We start from the raw sequence: 27,538 nt of genomic DNA on the forward strand, positions 1-27,538 counted from the left end.
GCTCCCTCTCTCTGTTTATTTTTAAGATAAATCTACTCCCAGTTTAGGTCACTGAACACTAAGGCCTGATCACAGGCTGTAATTAACCCAGACACTGAGGTCCACATTTTCTTCTATGACACCCAAATCCAGTTCAAAACCACATAAACATGGGGCAGCCCAGTGCTAATGAGTTCTAGATAAAAGCTGAATTATAAACACCAAGGCACGTGGAGGGGCCTAGGGCCCTGTGAACTCTCAGCCTGCAGTCTCAATGGAAAAAAATAAAATGTTAAAAGCAGCAAATACCCCCGCCTGTGGCTGCTTCCTGGCCTGGCTCCCCCAGCTCCATCCCTGCTGGGTGTGGGCCATGGGTCAGGCTGTAGCCAGCAGCGGCTCCCGGGGGCCCAGGCCCTGCTATCAGGAGACCCCAGGACCACTCCTTGGTTAAAGCCCCACCGGGAACCTTTTCAGGTCCTCGGAGACGCAGAGCCCCTGCCCAGATCTTGGGAGCAAAAAGTCAGGCCCCACCTGTGAAAGTGGGGGCCAGCCTGGCACCATCCGAGGCCGGCCAGGTGCAGCCAAGGCTTCCAGCCCCCACCCGGGCTGGGTCTGGAGCCCCCACCTCAGGTGTTGTTTTGCTAAATTCTGATCACTGGGGTTCAGTAGTGGTGGTTTAGTCACTAAGTCGTGTCTGACTCTTGCGGCCCGGTAGACTGTAGCCTGCCAGGCTCCTCTGGCCATGGGATTCTCCAGGCAAGAATACTGGAATGGATTGCCATTTCCTTCTCCAGGGGATCTTCGTGACCCAGGAATCGACCCCAGGTCTCCTGCATTGCAGGCAGATTCTTTACCGACTGAGCTATGAGGGAAGCCCGGGGTGTAGTAGAACAGGCTGTAAGACCACCTGGCATGCTACCTTTGGAGACGGAGATGAGAGATCACCTGTCCAAGGTGTTCAGTGATTATTGTCCTACCCAGTTTTTATTTCCCTCCTGAGTCAATTTTTGGAATTTGTATTTTTATTAAAATTCTCCATTTCATCCAGGTTTTCAAATTCATAGGTACAAGGCTGCTCATAGGATGCACTTATTTTAATTTGTATATTTATTTGCTTGTTTTTGGCTGCACTGGGGGTTGCGGCTGTGCCCCGGCTTTCTCTAGTTGCGGCGAGCGGGGCGCTGACCTCCAGCCGCGGTGCTGGGCTTCTCGCTGTGGTGGCGTCTCGTCGCGAGCACAGGCTCAGGACCTTTGGTGCCCCGGCTTTGCTGCCCCCAGCACGGGGGATCTTCCCGGACCAGGGACTGAACCTGTGTCCCCTGCACTGCAGGCAGACTTTTAGCCTCTGGACCACCAGGGAAGTCCTGATTTTTTTTTTTTTTAATTAATAGACTGGAGTTTTTAGAGAGGTTTTTGAGTCACAGAAAAATTCAGAGGGAAGTACAGAGATTCCCCATGAGCCCCCTCCGCCCACACGTGTAGGGCCTCCCCCACCATCAGCGTCTCCGCCGGGTGGACACTTGTTACCTGCATGGACGCGTCACCATCGCCCAAGCCCACCACTGACCCTAGGGGTCACTCTTGTGCTGTACGTTCTGTGGGTTTGGGCAAATACCTCATGACATGTATTCACCAATAAGGTGTCATCAGAGGGTTTTCACTGCCCTAAAAGTCCTCTATGTTCTGTCTGTTCATCCCATCCTTCCTGCCACCCCGTCCCCCGCCCAGTCCCTGACATCCACTGGTCTTCTTACTGTCTCCATAGTTCTGCCTTTTCCAGAAGGTCATCGAGTTGGAATCATACAGTATGCATCCTGGCTTCTTCCATTTATTAATGCATTTGAAGTTCCTGCATATCTTTCCATGGTTCAAAAGCTTGTTTCTTTTTAGCACTGAATACTCCTTGGAAGGAAAGTTATGACCAACCTAGATAGCATGTTAAAAAGCAGAGACATTCCTTTGCCAACAAAGGTCCATCTGGTCAAGGCTATGGTTTTTCCAGTGGTCATGTATGGATGTGAGAGTTGGACTGTGAAGAAAGCTGAGCGCCGAAGAATTGATGCTTTTGAACTGTGGTGTTGGAGAAGGCTCTTAAGAGTTCCTTGGACTGCAAGGAGATCCAACCAGTCCATCGTAAAGGAGATCAGTCCTGGCTGTTCATTGGAAGGACTGACGCTGAAGCTGAAACTCCAATATTTTGGCTACCTCATTCGAACAGTTGAGTCATTGGAAAAGACCCTGATGCTGGGAGGGATTGGGGGCAGGAGGAGAAGGGGACGACAGAGGATGAGATGGTTGGATGGCATCACTGACCTGATGGACATGAGTTTGAGTAAACTCCGGGAGTTGGTGATGGACAGGGAGGCCTGGTGTGCTGCAATCCATGGGGTTGCAAAGAGTCGGACATGACTGAGCAACTGAACTGAATATTCCATTGTCTGAATGGACCACTGTTTATCCACACACCTACTGAAGGACATCTTGGTTGTTTCTAAGTTTGGGCAATTATGAATCCACACTGGTCTGTAGGGTTTTGCATGGGCATAAGTTTTCAACTCCTTTGGGTAAATACTAAGGAGCATAACTGCTTCATCATATGGTTAAGAGTGTGTTTAGTTTTGTAGGAAAACAACAAACTGTCTTCCAAAGTGGTTGCACCACATGTATATAATGGAATATTATTCAGCCATGAAAAAGAATGAAATAATGCCATTTGCAGCCACACGGGTGGACCTGGAGGTCATTATACTAAGTGAAGTCAGAGAAGGACAAGCACCGTATGATGCCGCTTCCATGTGGAACCTAAAATATGATGCAAATGCGCCTATCTATGAGACAGAAGCAGACTCACAGACACGGAGCGCAGACCTGTGGGTGCCAAGAGGTGAGTGGAGGAGGGAAGGATCGGGAGTTTAGGATCAGCAGATGCAAACTATCACACAGAGGATGGATAAACGACAAGGTCCTTCCTGCTGTGTAGCACAGGGAACTCTATTCAATGTCTTGTGATAATCCTAATGGAAAAGGATATAAAAAAGATTGCATATATGCATATAACTGAATCACTTTGTTTAACAGCAGAAATTAACACAACACTGTAACTCAAGCATACTTCACTAAAATAAATTTTTAAAACGTTTAAAAGCAAAGTGCACCATTCTGCAATCCCGCCAGCAACGACGAGAGCTGTGTTGCCCGACACCCTCCCCAGCATTTGTTGTTGTCAAGTCTTCAGATTTCAGCCATTCTAACAGGTGTGTGGAGAAGGAAATGGCGACCCACTCCAGTGTTCTTGCCTGGAGAATCCTGTGGACAGAGGAGCCTGGTGGGCTGCCGTCTGTGGGGTCTCACAGAGTCAGACACGACTGAAGTGACTTAGCAGCAGCAGCAGGAACAACTGTGTAGTGATGTCTTGTTGCTGTTTCAGTTTGTGTTTCCTCGATGACAGAGGATGTGGGGTTTTCACGTGCTTTTTCCCCATCTGTGTATCTTCTTTGCTGACCCGTCTGTTCAGGTCTTTTGCCCTTTTTTTAATCAGGCTGCTTGCTTTCTTGTTGTTGCCCTTTAAGAGTTCTTCTGTATCTTGGATAACAGTCATGTATCAGATTTGTCTTTTGCAAATATTTCCTCCCAGTCAGTGGCTTATCTTCTCATTCTCTGTTGTTTATGATTTTTAAGCACCTACAGTTTGCCTCCTTTTTTTTTCTTAATATGGTTGAATTTTATCCCTTAGAAATGTGTCTAGTTTTCATTCAACAAATATTTATTCAACCCCTAGTACGTATGGGCTTTCCTGGCAGCTCACACAGTAAAAGATCCATCAGCAATGCGGGAGAACTGGGTTCCATCCCTGGGCTGGGAAGGTCCCCTAGAGGGCATGGCAATCCACTCCAGCATTCTTGCCTGGAGAATCCCATGGACAGAGGGGCCTGGTGGGCTGCAGTCCACGGGGTCACAGAGAGTCGGACACGACTGAGGGACTGAGGTTCAGAAATTCATCTTTCCACAGCATAAGCAGACAGATTAACATGTCTCTTACAGAAAATGTGGACCTAGGGAAGAAAAAGGCTTGAAAAGAGAAATTTAAATGGAAACAAAGGTGTGATGTAATAGGAAGAATTTTGCTGTCCACAAAGGATTGTGCATTTATTTCCAGCACATGAAAAACATTTACAAGTATTTGGCCTGCTATAAGGAACCTTTAATAAACCCAAAGCCTCAACAGTATACAGACATTCTGTCCATGATGCAGTGATATTAGAAATCAAAACCAAAGAGAACCAAAGCCCCCTATAGATACAAATAATCATAAAAATGGAATCAGAATGGAAATCTCAAGATGATAGCAGCAGTAGCAGGGTTGGTCGCTCAGGCATGTCCGACTCTTCACAGCCCCACGGACTGCAGCCCGCCAGGCTCCTCTGTCCATCGGACTGCAGCCCGCCAGGCTCCTCTGTCCATCGGACTGCAGCCCGCCAGGGTCCTCTGTCCATCGGACTGCAGCCCGCCAGGCTCCTCTGTCCATGGGATCCCCCAGGCAAGAACACTGCAGTGGGTTGCCATGCCCTTCTCCAGGGGATCTTCCCTAACCAGGGATCAAACCCGGGTATCCTACATTGCAGACAGATTCTTTACCATCGGAGCCATCAAGGAAGCCCTTCAAGATGATAGTGAAAGAATAAAATATCAAAATTTGTGGGGAGCAGATAAAATAGTAAGTAGAGGAGACTTTATAGCCTTAAATGTCTTATTGAAAGACAAATATTTAAAAGAATGTAGCTCAACATTCAACTTAAGCTGGAAAAAGAGAGCAAAGGTGCAAAAATAAAAACCCATTAGGGTTAAAATAATAAAGAGAAGCAGGAGTTACTGGAGTAGAAAAGAAACAAACGATAGAAGTGACTGATGAAACCAAAGTTAGTTTTTGGAGTAGACTAATGTAAGCTGATGGCATCACCGACTCAAGGGACGTGAGTTTGAGCAAACTCCAGGAGACAATGGAGGGCAGAGGAGCCGGGGCGCTGCAGTCTGCTCATGCTGGGGAAAGGTGAATTTCTGCTTTCCGCTGGGGTCTTTTGCCCTATCAATGTGGGCCCATGGCTCACTGAGGCCTTCTCTTCATCACAGGACACAACCCTCTGTGCTTGTGAACACTCTTCTCGTATCTTTCTGGGGAAGACAGGTATTCTCAGCCGTGTTTTCTTTTGTTTAGTATTTCCCTCCCATTTATTTTTTTCATCGTCTTAGTTCAGATCTTACGTCATTTTGTTTCAGATGTATCTCACATAAATAGCGTATTGTTGGATCTTACAGGGTTTTCTAAGAAGTGCGATGTGAATCTCCTTGAAGAGGTGAGCGTGAGCCATGTCTTTGTCACGCTCACTTTGCACATCTGAACATCCCTGGGCCAGGTTCATATTTCCTACTCACCCGATTCCTTCTCCGCCGCTCCCCAACTCCCTTCCTATCTCCTCTTGACTGGATGGGTTTTGTTCACCAGCTTTCCTTTTCCTCCTCTGGAAGTTATACTATCTCTGTCTATTCTTTTATAAGTTACCCTTAACTTCTAAAATCATCTCTTAAACTTGTATTTTCCGAGATGTTCTCGAGTAATTCAGGTGAGTGGGTCTCCACCAGGGCAGGAAGGCAGCGGTCACTTTGCCGACCCACCCATTAGGCAAGAATGACTGAATTCCACTACTAGAAACCTACTGTGGAAAAAGGTTCAGAAACGAAGACGTTTGTCTCAGCATCATTTGCAAACGGAAAAAAAAAAAAAGAAGCAACTTGGTGTACAGGCAGGGAATAAACAAATTATGTTAATCCATGCAACAGGATATTATGCAGTCATTAAAATCATGTTTTTGAATAATTTTAATGATATGAGAAAATGCTTGTGATATTAGCGTAACGAGGTGTATTAAGCAGCTCTCTGTTTTGGCTGCGGTGGGAAGGAAGCAGTTTCGGCCACATCATGGGCGTTAGGAGAGAGACGGCATGAACTCTGGGCTGGTGTGGGGACCAGTCTGATGGAGATAAATGAGCCCCCCGAGAAGGCTAACGCTGCCCACACCCAGAATTGGCAGTGAGGATGTGGGATGAGGACCCTCACAACACACCGGTGGAAACCGGAATACATTTGGCAAACAGTTTGCCATCATCTGCTAAAGTGGAAGATACTCACCCCACATGGCCGTGGGATTCCTCCTCTGGGTGGACAGACACCCAGCAGAACCCGGCAGGTGTTCGCCCACGGACGTGCACGCAGATGTTCAGGGCAGCAGTATTTACAACAGCCCCGAAAGGGAAACAGCGCAAGTGCCCGGCCACAGTAGAATGGATAAATCGGCATCCTCGCGCTAACGGGAAGGACAGACAGGGCGGAACGAACCACCACCGCCACCCAACCGCAGGGACCGCTCCCAGACGGGGAAGGTGTTTGCAGAAGTCTCTCCCCTTGGCCCCTCTGGAGAACAGTCTACTGGCAAGAAAACTACCCTATGGGGTCGGATGTCAGGGTGGCATCCAGCCAAGGGAGGGGGCACCTGGGAGGCCCGGGGTGCCGGCCACGTGCTGCTTCTTGACGGAGGTGGCGGCTCCTGGCTTCAGCCTTGTGACAGCTCACTGTCCCCAGACGTGTGATGTGTGGCCTGCTGGTGGTCTGTCAGTGCTGTGTTGGTCAAAAAGCTCACTGGGGTTTTTCCGTAACAGACAGGAAACCCGAACGAACTTTTGGGCCAACCCAATAGCATACGTGTATATTCCCAGGTGGCCCTAGTGGTAAAGAACCCGCCTGCCAGGGCAGGAGATGCAGGGACGCCAGTTCTATCTGTGGGTCGGGAAGATCCCCTGGAGGAGGAACCAGCAACCCACTCCAGTGTTCTGGCTGGAGAACCCCATGGACAGAGGAGCCTGGCGGGCTACAGCCCATGGGGTTGCGGAGAGTCGGACACGACTGAGCATGCACACACACACACACACACACACACACACACACAATAGCACACGTCATAGTTTCAAAGTAAAAACAATAAAAATCATCGCCAAATTTCCAGGACAAAATAGGACGACTACAGAGTGGGTGGCTGGTTTCTGTTGCCATTAACAACTTACCACACCCTCAGCCGGGGTCGCTCAGCCGTCAGACGGTTCGTGACTGCGTCTTCACGCCTCTAAACTATGAATGAACGATGTGAGCGTCTTGTCGGCACTTGTTCCTCTTCCGTTTGTGAACTGCCTACTTCCTGTGCTGTGCCCGTTTTTATTTTCAAGCGTTATCATTTCCAGTTATTGCCGAGCACTCGGTACCTGTGATGGAATTTCAGCCCGTCTCACCTAGGTCACAGGTACGTTTGCCAGGCTTGTTACCATCTCTCTTTGTGTTTCGAGGTTTTTGAGCTCTGCTGTCCTTGCAGCGTGTTTTTGTGCCGCAAATTACAGATGTTTATCACCAGTCTTTATTGTTTTGACCAGAGAGCCTTCCACCATTCTGGGTTATAAAAACATCCATCTATTTCTATTTTGAGTATTTGGGTTTGTTTTTTTTGTTTTTTTTAGATTTAGATCCATTCATCTGGAATTTACTTTGGCATACAGGTTTGTTTTTTTACTAAATGAGTACTTAGCCTCAGTTTGTCAATGAAACAGGTTCGGGGGTTAGATGCTTTGAGCACGGCCACATGGGCACAGAGTGGCTGCGAGCGCTCCCTTGGCATCTTTGTGGAGATCGTCTCCGTGCCAGGGACGGGGCTGGGGTGAGGCGACAGGGCAAGTGAGACAAGGCCGTGCAGCTGAGAGGGGCAGAGGAGCCCAGGGGAGCACTGGGGAGGGGACAGCAGGGGAGAGGCAGCTGGGCGGGGGCTCGGGGAGGGCCCGGCTGCCTGGCGCTTTGAGCAAGCGTCACCCGGCACCAGCCCTGAGAGCTGACCCGCTGGGCTGCGGACCGGTGGTCACCTCCAACTCAGGGTGGACAGGCCCGGAGGCCCAGGCTCGGAGTGGCTTAGCCAGGGCTCAGCTTCCCGCGGAGACGCCCCCGTGTGGCCAGTGGAAACAGTTCACTCAAACACAAGGGGATTCTATTTCAGATGCACAGGCCACTCCAACACAAAGCCCTTTTCACCCCCGAATACCTTCAAAAGCGCAAATCGCCCCCTCGCCCAGGACCCGCCTTCCCTGGCACCTGACCCCCCCAGCCCTTCCCACTCAGCTCGGGGGCCCACGGGCAGGGTGCCGGGCAGGGTGAGACACAGTGGGTCAGCTGCAGCCAAAGTCAGGGGTCTGTCCCAGACGGCTGGGGTTTGAGCCGCCCATGGGGGCTCGGGGACCCCCAAGTGGGCCTGAGGAGCTAACGACTAGGCCACAAACTCCATCAATGACACAAATGACAGTTGTCACCAGTGCTGAGCCGGGACCTGAGCCTGATGCCTCCCGCCTCCTGACCGTGGTGGGGGACAGTGGGTCTCCACCCGCAGCCCTGAGCCCGCACCTCGGTCTGCGGGGGTCCACCCAGCTCAGCCAGGCTCACACAGGGTGGAGAGATCCACAGCGCCCCCCCGGGGGCCTCCAGCTCGCCCCTGGGGATGGACCCGTATGACAGACACACAGCCCCCCGGGGCCTCCAGCTCGCCCCTGGGGATGGGCCCTTACCCCGAGATGACGACAGACAGGGAAGTGCTGCCCTGCAGGCCCCCCGGTGAGGGGGGAGAAGGCAGACACGGGGGGCCCGGAGGACGGGGTACAAGAGCAGCCCTGAGAAGCCGGGACTCATGGGGCCTTGCTTCACCGACACGGGAGGACAGGCGGCCGGGGCGCCCGGGGCAGGGGGGCGGGACGCATGGGTGTGTCCTGGGTCCCAGGAGCGGGAGCGGTGGGCCCGGGACCCAGTGTCTGCCCCGAGCAGACAATGGAAGGACCACGGCCAGATTGGGGGGGGGGGGGTCCCTTCTGCCCCCAGACCAACAGTGGCTGAGACGAGGGTCGGCCAGACCCTGACACCCAAACGGAGCAGCCTGGGCTTGGGGTCCAGCTTGAGTCTGAGTCCTGTTGGTCTGCACCTTCAGGTCCCCATGAGGCCCTGGCAGGCATCAGCAAGAGTGTGCGTGCTGCAACCAGCGCCAGGCCGGGCACACTGCAGCCGGCCGGAAGAGAAGGCCTGGGGCCCCATGGCCAGAACAGAAGGCCCGGGGCCCAGGACTCCAGGCCCGCACGGAAGGCCCGGGACCCCAGGCCTGCACGGAAGGCCCAGCAGCTGCGGCAGGGCTGGGCTCCTGCCCGGCCTCAGAGCAGACAGCCGAGGAGCCGGCGCCTGGCAAGGACACCCCGCCCCCTCAGGAGAGTCCGGGAATCACAGGCGAGGCTGGGGTTTCATTGCACCTTTATTCCGTGTTTCACACCTTGTATTCCAGAAAGAACAGTCTTTAATCACTTCAGATTGGTTGGCTCAGACTCCAAGGACCCCCACCAACACCCTTCACGTTCAGCTTCAGGTGTATGTACACATGAAAATAAGCACAGAGCCTCACTAAGCCTCGTAGATTCTTCCTATTTGAAAAACAAGCTGCCGCCAGGGTCACGGCTTTCGTGTTCCCAGCGTTTTGGCCTCAAGGACAACCTGAGCGCAGCGGGCAGTGCCGAGCAGGGGGCCTCTCCCCAGAACTGGGCGCAGGCAGGGGGGCAGCAGCGGGCCAGGGCTGTTGGAGCTGGGCGGGGGGGTGGAGCCCGATGCCGGGGTGCGTGGGGGCGCTGTCTTGCCGAAGGTTAGCAGGTTTCCCAGCTGACCTGGGGGCTTCTGACATTTGTACAATATTTTGTGCTGACTTCTACGCATGTGTAATGATGCAGGAACCCTTTTCATAAAATAAGGAGCTCGCACCATCACACACGTGTATCTGTGTGTCCTGATCCTCAGCTGCTGTGCAAAGACAGGGCGGTGGCCTGGCTGACCCCCCTGCCCCCGCCCCGAGGGCTGGCATATGACAGGAAAGAGACGCTGCAAGCGGACGGGAGTCTGAGGGCAGAAGTGGCCGCTGAGGTTGGGGGCCTGTCCCGGGGGGTCGGAGCTGTAGCTGCGGCCCGGGGCCCCACGGGCGTGTCCAGGCGCCAGCGGCCACAAGCCCCTGCCGTGTCCTCCCCAGCTCAGGCAGAGGAGCTGTGGGGAGCAAGACAGGTGGGCGGGGCGGGACTGTGCGGCTGGGCTGGCCGCCCCACGACCAGCGGATCAAGTCCACTCGCGCCCGGACACCCGGCACGGGGAGGGGCTCGGGCCGCTCCAGCCCTGCGGGGTACAGGAGGGCCAGGGTCCTTTAGGGCCCTGATTGCGGGGCAGGAGCGGCTGCACCCGCCTGCCCAGGGGCCCAGGGGAACCTGAGAGCCGGCCCACACCGAGGCTGGCCCTGCGGAGTGGCTCCCACCTACGTGTGCTCCACGGCAGACCGCCCGGGCCGGTTCCCTCTTTCCAGAGGCTGTGGGTGCAAAGTAAGGCAACTTGGAGCCCTCTCTCTGCTGCGGACAGCTGGCGGCTGCAGCCAGAGTCGCCCCGGGCTGGCCGTCGGACTTCTGGGCAAGTTTACGCCAAGAAAGCAGGAACATGGCCCAGTAAAGGGACCAAGTTACAGGAACCTGGCCGCAGGGGAGGCCTGGGAGGGCACAGAGGTGTCATGGCTTAGCGCAACACTTCACTGAACATCTTTGTCTGTACTTTATTCTCTTCGCTCAACAGAATAGAATGTTGAAGTTTCCAAGCAGGCAGGAGGCGGCTGCCACCTCCCTCTGCCCCCAGCGCCTGGACAGCAGGCCTCTGAGGGGGGCTGCCTCCCAGGCTGCCCGGGGCGGGGCGCACGAGGTGGGCGTTTGGCAAGGGCGCTCCGGGGCCGGGGGCGGGGCGCTGGCCCCGGGGGCCCCACGGCCGGCCGCTCCCCGGCTCTTTGGTATCTCGGGAGGCGGAGGCTGCCCGCCCTCACCAGCCCTGCCCGTGGCCGGCGCCTCGTCCCGGTGGGCCACTCCAGCGAGGCCTCCTCTCCTCCTCCCCGGCCGGGGCCTGCAGCCGGCGGCAGCAGCGCTGCCCGGCACAGGGGGCCCGCTGCGGTGGGCCGGCCTCACTTCTTGTAGTGATTGGGGGCGTCCGCGAAGGCGAACTTGAGGCGGTAGGCCTCAGCCAGCAGCAGGCTGACGTCCTCGTCACCCCAGTGGGCGGTGGGCAGGTTCTGAAGGAAGAGCAGCAGCTCCTGTGGGGACAGACAGCGGTCAGAGGGGGCGGGGAGCGGGGTGGGGGGAAGGGGCCCTGGGGGCGACCAGCAGGACGGGGGAGGAGGTCCCAAGGAGGTGACCAGCAGGGTGGGGGAAGGGGCCCAAGTGAGTGATCAGCAGTGTGGGGGGAGGGGGCCCGGGGGTGACCAGCTCCTGGGGGGCAGAGACAGGGGGTCAGAGGTGGTGACCAGCAGGGTGGGGCGACGGGGCCCTGCAGGAGGGGCCCTGGGAAAACATTCCAGCCTGCAGTGGGGGGGCTGGGGCAGGGGGCGGATGCCCTGCAGCTGCCCAGCCCCACATATCCTGTCCCCCCAAGTCGACCCCGACAGGCCCTCAGCCCTGCAGCCGGGAGGAGACGCCCCAGGCAGCCCCCCTGACCTGCTGGGAGGAGGAGGGCGGCACCGCCCAGCCCCGGGCCTCACACGCCGGCTGCCCCGGCGCTCTGGGGTCCAGGGACTGCTGGGGGATGTGGAGGCCACCCCCTGGGTACTCAGGGCTGGCACCCAGAGGCCAGGCCCGGGACCAGGTCCTGGCTGTGCTGCACCCCGCTGGTGGGCCGGGCAGACTGCTGACCAGCTCGGGGCCGCGGGTTCCCCACCGAGGAGAGGGTCTCAGCTCCCAACGGGCCGTCGGTGCTTGGCGCTGGGCGACACGGGGGCCTGTGCCAGGCCTGCTGTCCCCTGACCCCCCGTCACAGGGCCGTCTCCCCCCTCCCGAAGCGCGAGCCTCGCGCGCCAGGACGCGCCGCTAATGTGACTTCCCTGGAGCTGCTCGTCCCCATTTCCTCCTGCATTTTGGACCCTTTCTGGGGGCCTTTAAATTGAATTCACGGAGCAAATTTCACTGGCAGAGTGTCTCCGGGGACACATCAACATCAATCTGCTGTCTTTCACCATTAGATGCAACTTACACGGATGCCAATCCAATTCCAAGCAGGTCGTAAATAAATACCTTTGGTTTTATTTTTAATCCACTTCGCTTCATATTATCATGACCTCGCTACCTGCAAGGTGAGAAGCAATACCCTCCCATTACGGTAACTCAGCAACTCCACTGCACACTCAATTTCAGAATCTAATTTAGTCCCCCAGGTTCACTGGATGGACAGAGAATAGAAATGCCCCGCGCTCCGCAGCCTGCGAAGCTTAAAGAAGGAAAAATCTATCCGGGTGACCTTTACGGGAGGCAGAGAACACAGCCAAACACCTCCCTAAATACAGATTTCTTTTTTAAAAAGGGTTTATTTACGTGCTGGGTGGCGGTGTCTCTGACCGGGGAGCCCCGGAGCGGCCCGGGGTTAGCCACGTCGTCTGGGGAAAGGCCAACGGTCACAACGCTGTCGCTGGGTCACAACGCGGGGCGCCCGCTCCCCCCAGGACGAGACAGCGGCAAGGAGGGCCCGGTGCAGCAGACCGCAAGGGCAATCTGTTTTTCATCTTAACTTCTCCGTAAACGGTGACCACGTTCACAGGATGAAAGCTGAGGACGGTTTGCGCACAGCTCTGAGGTCGGAAGGAACCAAGGTCGGGTCGGGTCCCCACGATTCTCTGTTGGGACCGACTCTCATGGTTCACCAACTGTGCCCACGAGATGCCACCCCGGCCACAAAGCCCCGGCTCAGCGCACCCGCCATGTGTCACTGTTCTCCCACACTGGCACGCGCCGTCTGCGGCCGTCGGGAGGGCCAGAGTGATGGTGTCACCCCGCCGCACAGCCCGGGGGCCTCAGCCCCAAGCAAAGTGCCAGTCACCCTGAGGACGGGCCCGCCGTGCCTGGCGCCAAGGACGGGGGCCCGAATCTTGGGTTGGCCCAGTTCTCGGTGTTTGGCTGTCCTCTGGACACGCTAGATGTCATCTCACAAGCATGTGGACCATGGCTGGCTGCCTCTTCCATCAGGGGGTCCCCTCTGGAGGCCCTGCTGGGACCACCCCGGCCGTGGGGGCCCTGCGAGGGAGGCAGGCTGCAGGGCGGGCCCTGAGCTAGGTTGTTGCCGGATGTCTCTTCCAGGCAATCCTTTCTGCCTTTGCCTCTGGGTGGGATCCAAGAACTGAGCCTTCCAATGTTAAAGAGCAAATAATGTTTACGGCTTCGGGGACTTCTTGCCAAAACGGTTTCATTTGTCCAGAGAGAGGCATTATGTTACCATCTGCAAAGTATGATCATCTCTACGTGCGCACCCTCCCAGGAAGGACAAAACGGTACATCCTGGCGTTTGCGAAGGTGGGCAGGGGCCCCCTCTCAGGCCCCAGGTTCTGTCTGTGTGGCCCCGTGCAGAGGCTCCCGCATGTCAGGCAGCAAGGTCGCAGTCAGACGTGGAGATGGGCCAAGCCTGCCCCCGGCCACTGCGACCCAGGGAATTCTGGAGGCACAAACCCAGTGTCCTCACCCACGTCACCGGATGATCTGTCTCCTCCAGGACACCAGCAGGCCCAGGTGACCCCATGTCCCCCCACGAAGCACACGGCACGCGGTGCTGACCCCTGGGCGATCGCTCGGGCACACACTCCTGTAAAGGCCGCTGACCTTCCGGCCGGCCATGTCAGCTCGTTCCGAGGGGACACCAAGGTGCCACGGAGGACACCGCCTTTGAATGTGCCTGGACTGGACTGTCAAATTCTCACATCTGATACAAACGGCATCGTGTGTGATGAAGGAAGCGCAGGTCTGTTCCCGGAGCAGAAAGGGCCCTCACTCTGCCGGCCACGTCCCAGGACCACCCATGCCCGGGCCACATCAGGGCACATGCTCGTCACACGGCCCGGTCTGGGCTCACACCTCTCAGGCTCTGCCCTCTGGGGCTGGCGTGTGCGTGGAGGTGGGAATCAGGCCACAGATGGACAGACAAACTACTACCAGGCAGACGGTGCTCAGCTCGGCGCGGGGGCCTGGCCGCAGCTCTTCTGCCCGCCCACTGCGGGGGTCTCGGTGGACACGTGGGTCCATGCAGAACACACCCCAGATCTCAAACACGTGGTCTGAACAAAAGTCTGGGAAATGTTTCTTAACTTCTATCTTGAGCACAGCTTGAAAGATAACATTGTACGTGTACTGGGTTAGACAAAATTTTAATATTCACATTCATCTCCCCTGTGCTCCTCTTTCTGTGAGGTTCCCAGAAGCTCTCCCCCGCAGCAGGCCTTCCCTCCGGTGGACGGCACCTTCCCCCCGACGGACGGCACCTTCCCCCAGATGGACGGCACCTTCCCTCCGGTGGACAGCACCGCACTGGGTGGTTCAGTGCGGTCCTTCTGTTCACGGGCAGCAGCTGTGACGGCCGCACCAGCCGCCCACTGTGGACCTTCGGGCAGAGGACGTGCCTCAAGGCTCCCAAGTCAATGCCACTCTGCCCATGCGGCGGGGCCCAGAGGCGGTTCACATCCTGGCCACGCGCGGAGATGGCAAAGGAATCAGGACAGGGCTATGGGCTCACATGCCGATGACCATGTCCCCCCCTTCCCTGGGAAGGAGAGACAGCGGTCCCTCCATGGACACAGGCGGGAGCAGGCCTAGCTGCTTTGTTCCACTTTTCCACCGCGTTCTGATGGTCCGTTGGCAGCTTGGCTGGAGAACCTGCTGCTGGAGAGGCCCGGCCACTAGCAGAAGGACGGTCCCAGGTGACCCCTGGGGACCCTGGGGGGACACCCAGGCTCGGGACTCCTGCAGGACGGGCCTCGGGCGTTTCTCCCAAGTCCTCAGCCTTTCAGGTGAGGCGCCCGAGGCAGAGGAGGCCTGGGTAGTTCAGCGCCCGCACTGCAGATGGCCCTGTCCCCACAGCGCTGGGTAACACCAGAGCACAGGCGCCAGGCAGCCTGGAAGCCAAGGGGGCGGAGACGGGGTGACCGCCAGGCCGAGTGGGCTGGGGACACAGAGTGGCCACGGCCGCAATGCACGCAGCACCACGCCTGTATGCCTGCTGCAGGCGGACGTGCGGCTCTGGCCCGCAGGGCCGGCCTCCCACCCGCCCCCCAGGCAAGCGGCCAGGGGCCACGCGCTCTGCAGGACAAGGGTCCTGGTCCCGGCGCGACGGCCCACGCCTGACGGCCAGGGGGCTGGGCTGCTGTGCTCCCGCCGACGCAGGGGCTGTGCGGCCCGAGTCCACGTTCCCGGGCAGCACACGGGGAACAGGCCGGCAGCAGGGAGCCGAGGCTGGACTGAACCGAAGCGGTCAGTGACATCTGCCGGCTGTGCCGTGGGAGCATCCTGACGGCTCGGGAGCCCCAGGGTTGGGGGGACGGCGTGGGCACGGCGCCACGAGCCAGGAACCCGGGACGCACCTGGCACCTCGTCCTGGCGCCGCGCGTGACCGTCCCACCTGCGTGGCTCTCCCGTTTCTGCGCCACCTCCCACCGCCTGCTCCTCCCGCCAGGACCTTCCTGCCGTGTGGGGGACACGGGACCCCGCCCTGGGCTGCCCACATGGCGAGGTCTGCAGGAGCGGGCCAGTTCTGCCCCCCGAATGGCGACAGCTACAGACGAGGAAAAGCATGAACGTGGGTGTCATCATGAAGAGCAAGTCCCAGGGCCGTCCCTCCCACCAGTGGTCAGCCACGGGCCGCCCTGGGCCCAGAGTTCGTTCACTCTGTGCCAAGCACCACGCTGCTGCTGACCTTACGACCAATCCCGGGCCCTCCCCACTGTGTCCATGACCAGTCCCGGGGCCTCCCACACCCCCAGAGCCAGAAAGAAGCAGCTAGGGCCCCAGGAGACTTAGTGACAGCTTAGCTCATGCCTGCGGCTCGGCTGTGACCCCCCAGGGATGCTCTCCTGAGCCTTGAACCTGACCTGAGCAGGACCCTGCCTCTCTTAGAGGCCACGTGCTCAGAGGGGACTCTCCCTCCAATGCAACCCCCCCCAACACTTAGAAGGACGCCTCAGTGGGACCAGGCGGTCCTGGACTGGCGGACTGACAGCCAAGGACCTCAGCTGGTCCCTCCTCCTGGAGCTGACAGCTGACCAGACGGTGAGACCACAGGGTGGTGAGACCCTGGGTGGGGGGCAGGGGCTGGGCTAAGATGGAGACCCTGACCCGTCCACGCGTGAACCCGTCCTGCACAGACAGGGCCACAGACGGGGCCCAGACCTGAGACTCACTCTACTCCCGACTGTTAACCTTCCGCGCACTCCCAGTGACCTTTAGCCAACAGATCAAAGGGAACAGTTCAGTCTGATGCACGGCGGACGTGAAGGTGCACCTGAGGAGGTCAGTCCGCCGGCCCAGGGCTCCTCGCGGGCGGATGCTCCTTTGGGGGGCCCCACTCACCATGTCCCATCCCGCGTCCCTGCCCAGGTCCAATCCCAGCGTCCAGGACGAGACACATGGGTGTCTCAAGGGTGACACCCTGCCAGCCAGGGTGGGGAGCGGGCACTGATGCCCGCCGGGGGGGGCGGCCGGGCGGCTGCACCTGGCCCTGCTGCCCGGGCAGCGCCGGGTGCCCGGGGCTGAGGCTCCTCCTTCCCGCCCCTTCTCTCCCAGACGGTTCCGTGATAGCTGATTCCTTTGACAATCCAGTTATTAGTTTGAAAAATCTTGTCAAGTTCCAGGACCAAACCACGGCTAAAAATAGAAGGGCGCTGACAGCCGGCTGGGCTGGACGGCCAGCTGCCAGGCCGGCCCGGTGGCTGCTGACAGCCCCCGGAAGGTGGGAACGGAAGGCAACACCGCGGGAGAACGCTCTTCTGGGGGGCCTCTGATGGCTCCAGGAGGCGCGCTGTCCTTGCAATTAATTTCACATTTCTTTGCCAAAAAAAAGGATGTCTAAAGACAAAACCCCTTCAGGTACTGAAAACAAGCTTGGCACGAGCGCCCCGGCCGAGCTACTCTGCGTCTCACGTGTCTGCACGCGGCCAGGAGATGCCTGATCGGCACACAGAGAATACTTAAAATCCTGGCACGGTGATCAGAGCCGCCGCTCCGTCCTGCAGAGGCCCCTCAGCTCTGCGGGCTGGGGGCTGGTTGCAGACGGTGCGCCGGGGAGGGGCCGTCTTCACTGGGGGCGCCGGGCCGGGAAGCGCGCCCACTCACAGGAGGAGGCGCCAGGCCCACGTTTATCGGCAAGGCGGCAGAGACGCCCCTTCAAACAGGCAGAGGCGAGGCGGCCGCAGAGCAGGCTCAGGGCCTGGAGGCAGCGCCAACTGCTTACCCCGAGAAATCAGGGGCGGGGGTCACAGAGGGGAGCGGGGCTGTGGTCTCGGCAGCCGGAGCTCTGGGAGCTTGGGGGCGCTGTCTGCACGGGGACCAGCAGCCCCCCAACCCCGGGGCTACCCTGCTGGGCTCTGGGGCAGGGACGGCGTCACCACATGGGTCCCCACGTGTGGTCCGCTCCCCACGTTCAGTGGCTCCCCAGTGCGGGTCCTCCCTACTGAACCCTCCCTCCTGAGACCCCCCCTGCCCCCACCCCGCCCGCAGCTCACCTCTGGTCACTCTGCCAAGCTCCTCGGCGAACCCTCCCTCTGCCCAGCCATTCAAGCTGCATGCCCGGGCCCTCTTCACCCCTATGGACCCTCTGGGCCAAGGATCACCATCACCGGGGTCTCCACCCCCTCGCCTCTCCCTGAAGACCACCCCTGAGTGCCCCGTGGCCGCCTGCACCCCTCCACCCATAACAACGTGTAAAGGCCCGCAAACTACACCTGTCCCCCCGCCTTCCCAGCTCTGGGAACGCAGACCACGCACTGCACTCCCGAGACAGCAGTAAGACCCCCGCCCCCAGGACCACCTTCCCCTCCCACCCCAGCCCATCGCTCCCTTTTGGTGGGTGATCATTTGGCCCCCGCTTTCCCACCCCGCCCCCTAACCTGCAGGGCACCATCACCAACATCACCTAGAAAAGAAAACCATCCCCCAACTACCCTGCTCTCCAGAAGCCAGCAGCTCCACCCTCCCTCGGGGTGGGCCTGGGGCCTCAGGGCCCCAGCTGCTGGCGGTGCTGCTGGGAGGACGCGGCACAGAGCCCCCGGCAGCGGGTGCCTCTGACGTCTGCGCCTCTTCCTGTTACGATCTCTGTCCACACAGCGGGGGCTCAGCGGCACCAAACCCTCCATCCCCCTGAACCCCAAGACCCAGGATCTCAGCCACGGAAGTCGGGTCTGTGCAGGGACCCTCACCTGCACGCATTCCCCTGCAGTGACATCAAGCACCCGAAGGTGACAAGCCCAGCGTCCCCGAGAGCTGAGTGTGGGAGCAGCGGGCTTGACAAGCGGAGGCCCCCGGAGGAGCGTCCGCCGGCGGGCGCGACACACCTTCACCCGCAGCCCGCCTCCCGGGGGTCTCCCCACCGCTTCCCTCTGGAGCCCCGCAGCAGCGCCTGGAAGGCGGGCGGGCGGACTCTGGCCGCCTTGCCCCTCTCTCACCCCCAGGCTTTACGCTGCAGACAAGGACTGCTTCACCACGAAAGAGGGTCCCTGCCCCCCAGACACAAAGAACCTTCTAGGGTGAACAGAGGCTCTGGAGACGAATTCCGGGGTCACCACATCCCCTCACGGCTCACGTGAGACGCGCGGCCCCACCAAGGGCCCTGGCGGCCCAGAGGCAGGACTCTGACCCAGGAAAGGAGATGTGGGCCCGGACTCAGGAAGGTCGGGGTGGAGGCGAGGGGGAGGTTCGGGCTCTTTTTCTACAAAAGAAGCCAAAGGCAATGAGGTTCTGGAGCATCCTTACCCTGGGCACTTGGAAGGCTGGGGGCCTCCCATCTCCTCAAGTTACACGATGTCCTCAGACCGTCCGTCCACAGGCACCCAGCCTCACCAGGAGCGGGAGGGCCACGGGCAGGGGCCTGGGACACCTCCAGAGGACCGACCCTGGCAGGAGGCTGGGAGAGGCTGTGAGGCGGAGCGCGCAAGAAAGGAGGTGGAGGTGTGCGGGGCAGTGAGCGAAGAGGCGCTCCCAGGTCTCCTGACACCGAGGCGCCCACCCTACGGTCTGTGCCAGGCCTGGGACTGGCTCGGGGCAGGGTGCCCGGGGCAGGGCCCTTCACGCACGTGCAGAGTGCCTGTCGGAGGGGACCCTGCGGGCAGGGGCGGCCAGGGAGGAACCCCGCTTCCAGGCCGTGATTCCAGCCCCTGCTTCTCATGGGGGGCGCTGCAGAAACACCCTTCTGGGGGGTCACCATCCGCTCAGCTGCAGGACCAGGGCCCCGACCCGGAGATTTAAACACGAGCTTATTCCTGGAAACCGTTCAAAACTAATGGAGCACTCTGCAGGCTGGCTTTTACCTCCAGATTCCAGTAACACCCAGGCTGTAAATCGCTGGCCGTGAGGACGCATCCCTTTTGTTTTCAGGAATGTTAAAGGGTCACTGGTCCAAGCACTCTGGGCCCAAGATTTATGGGCTTTTACGGGCAAAAGTTTCCTTTCTGTCTTCATCAATTCAGAGAGGTGTTTAAAGAAGAGATTCTCCCCACCCCCATCCCCATCTGCTCCACCAAGGGCCTCGGTGGCAGAGAAGACCCTGCCGGGCTCAGGCTGGGATGGGACAGGTGGGGAGGGGCAGAGGTGGCTCCCAGGTCCTGACCCACTGGCACGGCGCCCTCCTGGGGGATGGAGGCGCAGTTTCCGAGAGAAGAGCCCTCCCCCGCCCCCATCCCCGAGAGGCCAGGGCTCTGGTCTGGTGCTCTCTCCCCAGAGCCGCCTCCCGGGGAGGCTGCGGCTCCTGACGTCTCCATGGCAGCGGCAGCCTCGGGGCCTGTACCTGAGTTCGCCTTGTGAGGGCCCCTTGAGGGTAAAAGCTCAGATGGACTACGCCCAGCAGCGGCCTGAACCTTCACGGTGCTCGACTGAGAGCAGGCCTGCGTCCCAGCAAGTGCTGAGCTGAGGGCAGCGGGCAGGCGGACGGGCAGGGGACAGTGGGTGGTGGGTGGTGGGTGGATAGACGGGTGGGACAGTGGGTGGATAGATGTATGGATGGATGAGTGGGTGGGTGGATAGACGGATGGGACAGTGGGTGGATAGATGTATGGATGGTGGGTGGTGGGTGGATAGACGGATGGGACAGTGGGTGGATAGATGTATGGATGGACGAGTGGGTGGGTGGATAGACGGATGGGACAGTGGGTGGATAGATGTATGGATGGACGAGTGGGTGGGTGGATAGACGGATGGGACAGTGGGTGCATAGATGTATGGATGGACGAGTGGGTGGGTGGATAGACGGATGGGACAGTGGGTGCATAGATGTATGGATGGACGAGTGGGTGGGTGAATAGACGGATGGGACAGTGGGTGGATAGATGGATGGATGGACAGTGGGTGGGGTGGATAGACGGATGGGACAGTGGGGTGCATAGTGTATGGATGGACGAGTGGGTGGGTGGATAGACGATGGGACAGTGGGTGCTAGATGGTATGGATGGACGAGTGGGTGGGGTGGATAGACGGATGGGACAGTGGGTGCAATAGATGTATGGATGGACGAGTGGGATGGGTGGATAGACGGATGGGACACGTGGGTGCAATAGATGTATGGAATTGGACAGAGTGGGGTGGGTGGACTAGACGATGGGCAACAGTGGGTGCATAGATGTAATGGATTGGACGAGTGGGTGGGTGGATAGACGGATGGGACGTGGTCATAGAGTATGGATGGACGAGTGGGTGGGTGGATAGACGGGATGGGAACAGTGGGTGCATAGATGTATGGATGGACGAGTGGGTGGGTGGATAGACGGATGGGACAGTGGGTGCATAGATGTATGGATGGACGAGTGGGTGGGTGGATAGACGGATGGGACAGTGGGTGCATAGATGTATGGATGGACGAGTGGGTGGGTGAATAGACGGATGGGACAGTGGGTGGATAGATGTATGGATGGACGAGTGGGTGGGTGGATAGACGGATGGGACAGTGGGTGGATAGATGTATGGATGGACGAGTGGGTGGGTGGATAGACGGATGGGACGGTGGGTGGATAGATGTATGGATGGACGAGTGGGTGGGTGGATAGACGGATGGGACAGTGGGTGGATAGATGTATGGATGGACGAGTGGGTGGGTGGATAGACGGATGGGACAGTGGGTGGATAGATGTATGGATGGATGAGTGGGTGGGTGGATAGATGGATGGGTGGATGAACATATGCATGGGTGGCTAGATGAATGGATAGGTAAGTGGGTGAGTGGATAGATGGATGGATGGGAGGTAGAGAGAAGGATGGTGGAGAGATGGATGGTGGATACACACATGAGCAGGTGGGAGAAAGGACAGATTAAAAAGATAAACAAAACAACATCTGGGATGGCCCTAAAAGTAGGCCGTGGCCCTATCCTTCCCACTGGAACCGCGAGCCCCGGGAGCAGCCAACCTCAGCCTGCGTCTGTGGGGCCACCGCTGAGCCAGACTCCGGCCTGTGCCCCCAGCCTGGCAGAGGGCCTCGCGGCACGAGGAGACTCATGATCGGTCGGCACCGTTACCGATCAAACCGATGCACACAACTGCAAGCACGTCCCGTGGCAGGTGACCGGTGAGGGCCGGGGACATGATGAAGGCCCCACGCCCGGGGGCGGGAGTCTGAATCCCAGGTCCCCCAGCTGAGCACCCGCTCGGGGCTGCCACTTGGCTGCTAATCAGGAGAGGTATGTTTCTCGGGTGGGGGTGTGTGTCATGCTCTCCCAGGACCAACGCACCACCACCGCGCCGAGAACCACGTGGCAAGTGGCCCGCCAGGCCCAGGCCCGGAGCAGCAACACTGACGCGTCCAGGACTCCCCGGGGCGCCCACGTCCAGTGTCTGGACTGCAGGGGAGGGCAGGCCGGGCAGGGGATGCTCCCACGCCAGGGTCGCCTCCAGGTGAATAGCCTGAACCCCCGTCCCCACCTCTGAGCCCCCCGGCCCCAAGCCCACGACCAGGGAGACCCAGCTTACAACAGGCGGAGCCAACCGGCCACCAGGGAAGCAGCAGCAATCCCACACACTCAGCATCTGAGCGAGCTGGTTGTTTCCACTGATTCCTAAACACACGTGCTCAACTTCTGCTCAAGTTACGTCCACGCTCCCACGGAGGAGAAACCGTGTCGAGTCGCTGGCCTTGGTTGGGGGCATCGCTGCCCACTGCAGCCCATCTCCAACGTGACCGAGCCGTCCCCTGAGAGCGACTGTAATGCAGACGGAGTCGCAGATGGGTATTGAGGAGTGCGAATCTAATCAAGAGCGATCAGGGCCCGGGAGGTGCCGCGCCGTCTGCCTCCGACAGGTCCCAGGCTGGCGTGCCCGCCCCGGCAGGAATGAGGGTTATGGCAACGGGGCTGTCTGGAGACATAAAGCCGGCACCCAGAGGCCAGCGCCTCCCCTGACGCCTGAGCACCAGGGTGCGTGTCGGCTAAGCCGCACCGTGAGGGCCCACGCCAGTATGACCCCCGCTGGGAAGCCCCCTCCTCTGAAGGGGCTGAGGGCAGTGGAGGGGGTCTGTGACGGGGGCTGCCCGTTGCCCTGAGACCCTGGGGCAGGCGGCTTCACACCTGACGCTGTGGGTCACCGGGACCCCATCTTGTGTACAAGACAGACGGAGACCCTGCTACGGCAGGGATGCAGGCGCCTGGGGCCTCAACGCCTGAGCTACAGGGGTTGCAGGTGCGTCCCCTGGAAATGGTGTGCAGGAGCTGTGGGCACACACGGGACCCACGCCAGCGCCAAGCCTGTCCTCCGAGATGCTCCACTCGGCAACCCCCGCCCCAGACACTGGCCCGGCAGTTACGCAGGGGAGCGGCCTTTGGAGGCCTGAGCCCAGGGGTGACCCAGCGTGGACACAGCAGTGACACATGCAAAGACTTGGTGTGGCATTCACTCACTTTCCAGGCCAAGGGGCCCAGGTCCAGGCTGGACCACCAGATGAGACGGCCACAGACGCCAGAGCCGGCCGCCTGTGTGTCCCGGGCTCCCGCCAAACAGGCAGCTGGAAGGCCCCCAGCGGGCCACTAACAAGGAGGGCGCTCCCCAAGGAGGTGGACAAGAAGAGGCAGCACCTGGAGCCCCCACCCCTCAAGCCCAACGGGACGGCGTGCCCGGGGGAGGGGCTGCAGACACACAATCCTTGCAGCCTCTCTGGGAAAACACACCCACGTCACGCCCGGCTGCAGACACCACTGTCCACGGCCTGACCCACTGTCCTGCAAGACGGGGGCTGCGTGTCCTCAGTCAGGACCCGCAGAGCACACGGCCGGCATGGGGCAGGGTCAGCTCCATCCTGCAGCCCTGGGCAGCTCCGCCTTGCTGAGGGCGGGGGCCGGGGGTGACCCTGCCATGCGCTGCTTCCCAGCTCCTCGACTAGGATGGGGTTCACGCGCGGTGTCTCGGGGCTCCCAGGGGACAAGGATGCCTTCTGGTGACAGAGACACTGGTGAGGACTCCCCGAGGGGGGCTTGATTCCCCATCCCTCAGACCAAGATGCTGAGCCCCAGACGGGGGCACAATCTGCCTCTGGCTGAGGGTCGCTGGTGACGGGAGGCGCTCAGCGGGGAAGGGTCCCCGCTTTGGACTCAGTGTGAGGCTGGGGGCATCCCAGCTCCCGCAGACGGAGCCCCAGGAAAGCCTGCCTGCGTGGAGAAGGAAAGACGGGGGCGTGGTAGAGTCCGCGGCTCCCTGGTAAGGGGCAACAGGGGTCCCGTCTGTCTGCTGCGGGGGTCCGGTGTCCGCCAAGCCCCCGTGTCCCATCCACTGGCCCCTCGGCCCCGCCCGCCCAGCGGAGAATTGGACGCACCAAACAAGAGGAGAGCAAATATTTCCTCTTTGCATGAGGAATTAAAAAGATCAATGCAACTCCTTCTGTGAGCTCTGTCTCAAAAAACAAACACCCCAAAATTGAATCGAGAAATCCTATCGTGTTTGCCCTGAAAATCCGCAAACTAATTAGGGTAACAAAATGAAAGTTCCGTACAGATCAAGGGCTTTTAGGATTGGAAGTGGATGGCAAGGCAGAGTTCTTCGAGCGCTTCCATCTCGTTTCATCTTATCTCTATTATTTATGAGGCTCAAGGGCTGAGGCCTTGGTGAGCCCAGGACCCCGTGGCCAAGCTTGCTACCTTCATGCTGAACCCCCCGCCCAGGGCCGGGACGGCTGAGCCAGGCCTGCGGGGCTCGGGGAGCGGGGGGTGGTAGGAGCATGCGCTGTGTTGTCACCTCGCCTGGACCCTGGCAGCCCCCAGCCCAGGGCCTGGGGATGCTGGACGGTGCCCGCGCCCTGCCCATCTCTGAGCTCATCTCGGGTCCTGGCCCCCAGGGGGGTGAGGCTCAGCGGCCTCTCAGGGCTCCTGAGTCCTGGGCTCTCTGTGCCCAAGTCTCTGGGTGAGAGCGGGCACATGCATAGCCTCACCCCCCCAGAGGTCTTCTGACACCGACCGATGGGAGCCTCCCAGGAAGGGCCCGGGGCAGAGCCTGGGCCACAGCTGGCCCAGATGGGGCAGTCGCAGCCCCAGGGAGCTGGCATCCAAGCCCCGCAGTCCCTTCGCTTACTCTGAGCCTCATTTTCCAGCCTGGAAGGGGGACCACTGGCCCCACAAGCCACTGGCTCCTCTTTCCCTGCCCAGGTCCTGTTGTGGCAACTCCACTGGTGACCTGGACAGCCCAAACCCGCCCCCCTCCCACCTCTCCCGACGGAGCGGCCCCATCAGGATGGTGCTGGCCCAGGGCCCACTCTGCAGCCTGGGAGGCAGGCTGGCCGGAGCCTGCTCCCCTCCGGGCAGCATCCCCCCTCCCCCAGCACAGAGCCCGGGGCCTGGGGTGCATGACGGTCACATGGGAACCAGCACGGGGTTAAATGAGCAGAGAGGACCCAGAGCCGCCGCGAGGCATAGGGGCTCCTTCCGCAAAGGCGGCCGGAGCTGGGGACCATTAGCCCCGGGTGGCAGGAGGGCGGGCGGGACACGCTCTCCCAGCCGTCAGTACCGAGGCCATTTCTTCCCGTCCCGGGTTTACAGGGAGAGCCGCAGGCCTCGCGGGCGCAAGTGGCCGCTAAGCCTATGGGGTCAGCGCCCTCCCTCCAAGTTCCGCCTCCTGACAAGCCTGAATCAGACCTGCCTGAGGCCAGGCAGCCTTCCAAGGATCCGGGGCCCGTCGGCGTCCCCGAAGGTAGAGCGCCGCTGACCAGCCAGCCGGACCGCCCCGTCAGCGCGTCCACGCAGGCCCACCCAGGCCTGGGCGGTCTTGTCTCCATGGAGATGCGTTCGGGCGTCCGCGGGAGGCGGCAAGATGGAACGCATGACGGCTGAGGGGGCTGCGAGGGAGACGTTTTAATAAGGCCCGAGATGTAATTACATTACTTCAGGGACTGAACAGATGAGCTTTTCCGAGTCTATCTGCCTTAGATATCAAACACCATTAATGAGATAATAAGGGCCTTTCAATTAATGATTTGAATGGTGGGTGTAATTTTTTCTTTAATGGCAAGACTAATTCACGGCAGAAATGAGCAGGGAGAGAGACCCTGGCAGAAGACGCTGCTCTGGGCTGCCCTCCACTCACCTGCAGGGCAGGCTGGTCCTGGCGGAGGCTGGACTGGGAACCAGCCGGAGCAAGTCGACAGACCTGGGGATGCAGGCACCCAGCCCGGAGGGAAAGGAGGGAAAGGGCGACCCTGCTGGGCTTGCGGCATCACCTCCACCAGGGGAGAGGGAGGGAGGAGGGGGAGGGAGCACTCGCCACTGCTCTAGCGGATCCCACGCACACCCCTCCCTGCACAGTCCCTCCCCGGAGGATCCCTACTCCGCCCGGGGGCGTCTGACACCGAAGCCCGAAGCCCGTGGTGTGGCAGCCCCTTCTATCTGCCAGGCCGACTCTGGGGGCCTGTCTCACGCTCGGACTCTGGGGCCTGGGGACCCCAAGCCACCCTCAGAAGTGGGGCTCATGACCTGCCTGGTCCCGGACTGGGCACTTTCAGAGATGCTGCGTGACAAACAATTACAATGCGGCCAAGCTTCACTTTAAACACACCTTTTCATATGCAGACATAAAAGGATTTTTCAAATTTCACGTTGAGATCATTTAGCGGCCAGGAATTCACCTCCGAGCAGCTAAGAAGTCCTGGTGTGTGCCAGAGACTACGGGGAAGTGACGAATTCCCACCCACAACAATGCTCAAACATCATCACCTTTATGCAAAGGTGAAGCTGGACAGGAAATGAAATGAGCGGGATGTCATGTTTTACAGACGTCACCTAAACGACCGTGGGGTCAGGCCGCAGGGGCCCCGGCCCGGTGAGAGGGCAGGGGCAGCAGGCAGGCGGGGCAGGATGCCAGCGGCAGCGTCCGGGCGCTGGACTTCCAGAGAAGCTGCCGCTTTTGATAAACCGCACGGGGACGACTCCGTGACGAGCTCAGAGAGGACGGGGTGACGCGGCTGCTCAGTCCAGGGAAAGCAACCCGTGTCCAAGGATGACAGGAGGGGGCGGAGTGAACCCGCGAGCAGCTCCCGCCACCCTGGGGAGCAGCGTGGCCAGGCTGCCGTCTGCCCAGGACGCCGGGGACCCGGGGCCCAAGGAGAAGCGCGGAGGCCCCGCTCCCCTTCCTGCTTGGGGGGGGTCGCCGTGCAAACAAATCAGGAAACAGCAATTGGGAAAGACAGGCGGACACAGAGCAACGCTAGATCGAGTGCTGCCCGTCACGTGGGAGGGAGGCGGGGAGATGGAGTGGCTTGTTTTTGGTAAAAGGGCTTTTAGAACTTTCTGGTTTTTAAAATTTATATATACATAAATAAATAGCTTTACTAACTTTTTTTAAAATTTTGAGGCATGGGATTGGGGTGAGAATACACGGGGACAGTGCTGACCCCATAATCCTCCCCCTTTTGAAGGTCCTCTAGTGACCCTCACCTATGAGTTGATGGGAATGGCCGCCCCGGAAGGGAAACTGCTGGACGGACCAGCAAGAGTCCTGGGGATCCTGGGGCCTCCTAACATCCATGAGGGTCTCCTAATGTCCGTGAGTAACTAAGAAGCCAGCACCAACTCATCTCAGCTCTTAGATCACGGGCAGGCCAGGGCTGGGGGGCACTGGGACCCCTCAGAGCAGGGCCCCACCCGCCCCGCAGAGCCCGAGGATCACCAGCAGGGCGTGCCAACACTCAGGCCAGCAGAACTGCAGGAGAGAAAGGAAAGTGAGGCTCTGGGGAGCGCGTGTGGACCGCCCGCTCCGGCCATTCGCTCCGGGATGCACACCAGCACGCTCAGCCCGGGGCGGGGGGACCTGGTGACAGGCGGGCTCTCCAGGCGGCAGTTAGAGGCCTGGGCGCAGCCCCAGGGCCACCAGGCCCAGCCCAGCCCCAAGTTCCAGCAGCTCATCTCCTGGAGGGGACGGAGCCCACAGCAGAGCAGGATGATTCAACAAGAGCGCAG

General features: G+C 59.6%; 1 protein-coding gene across 2 annotated transcripts in view; it reads right to left on the reverse strand.

Moving 5' to 3' along the window:
- Nucleotides 1–9,335: 9,335 nt before the first annotated feature.
- Nucleotides 9,336–27,538, reverse strand: part of TBC1D22A (TBC1 domain family member 22A) — a 259,325-nt gene continuing 241,122 nt past the window's right edge. For both annotated transcript variants that reach the window (XM_043439879.1, XM_043439878.1), the window contains one exon: nucleotides 9,336–11,201. In XM_043439879.1, coding sequence (XP_043295814.1) covers nucleotides 11,073–11,201 — 129 coding nt within the window. In that variant the 3' untranslated portion in view covers nucleotides 9,336–11,072. The remainder of the gene's footprint in view (nucleotides 11,202–27,538) is intronic.

The sequence above is a fragment of the Cervus canadensis genome, chromosome 21 (assembly GCF_019320065.1).
Source record: "Cervus canadensis isolate Bull #8, Minnesota chromosome 21, ASM1932006v1, whole genome shotgun sequence".
Lineage (NCBI taxonomy): Eukaryota > Metazoa > Chordata > Mammalia > Artiodactyla > Cervidae > Cervus > Cervus canadensis.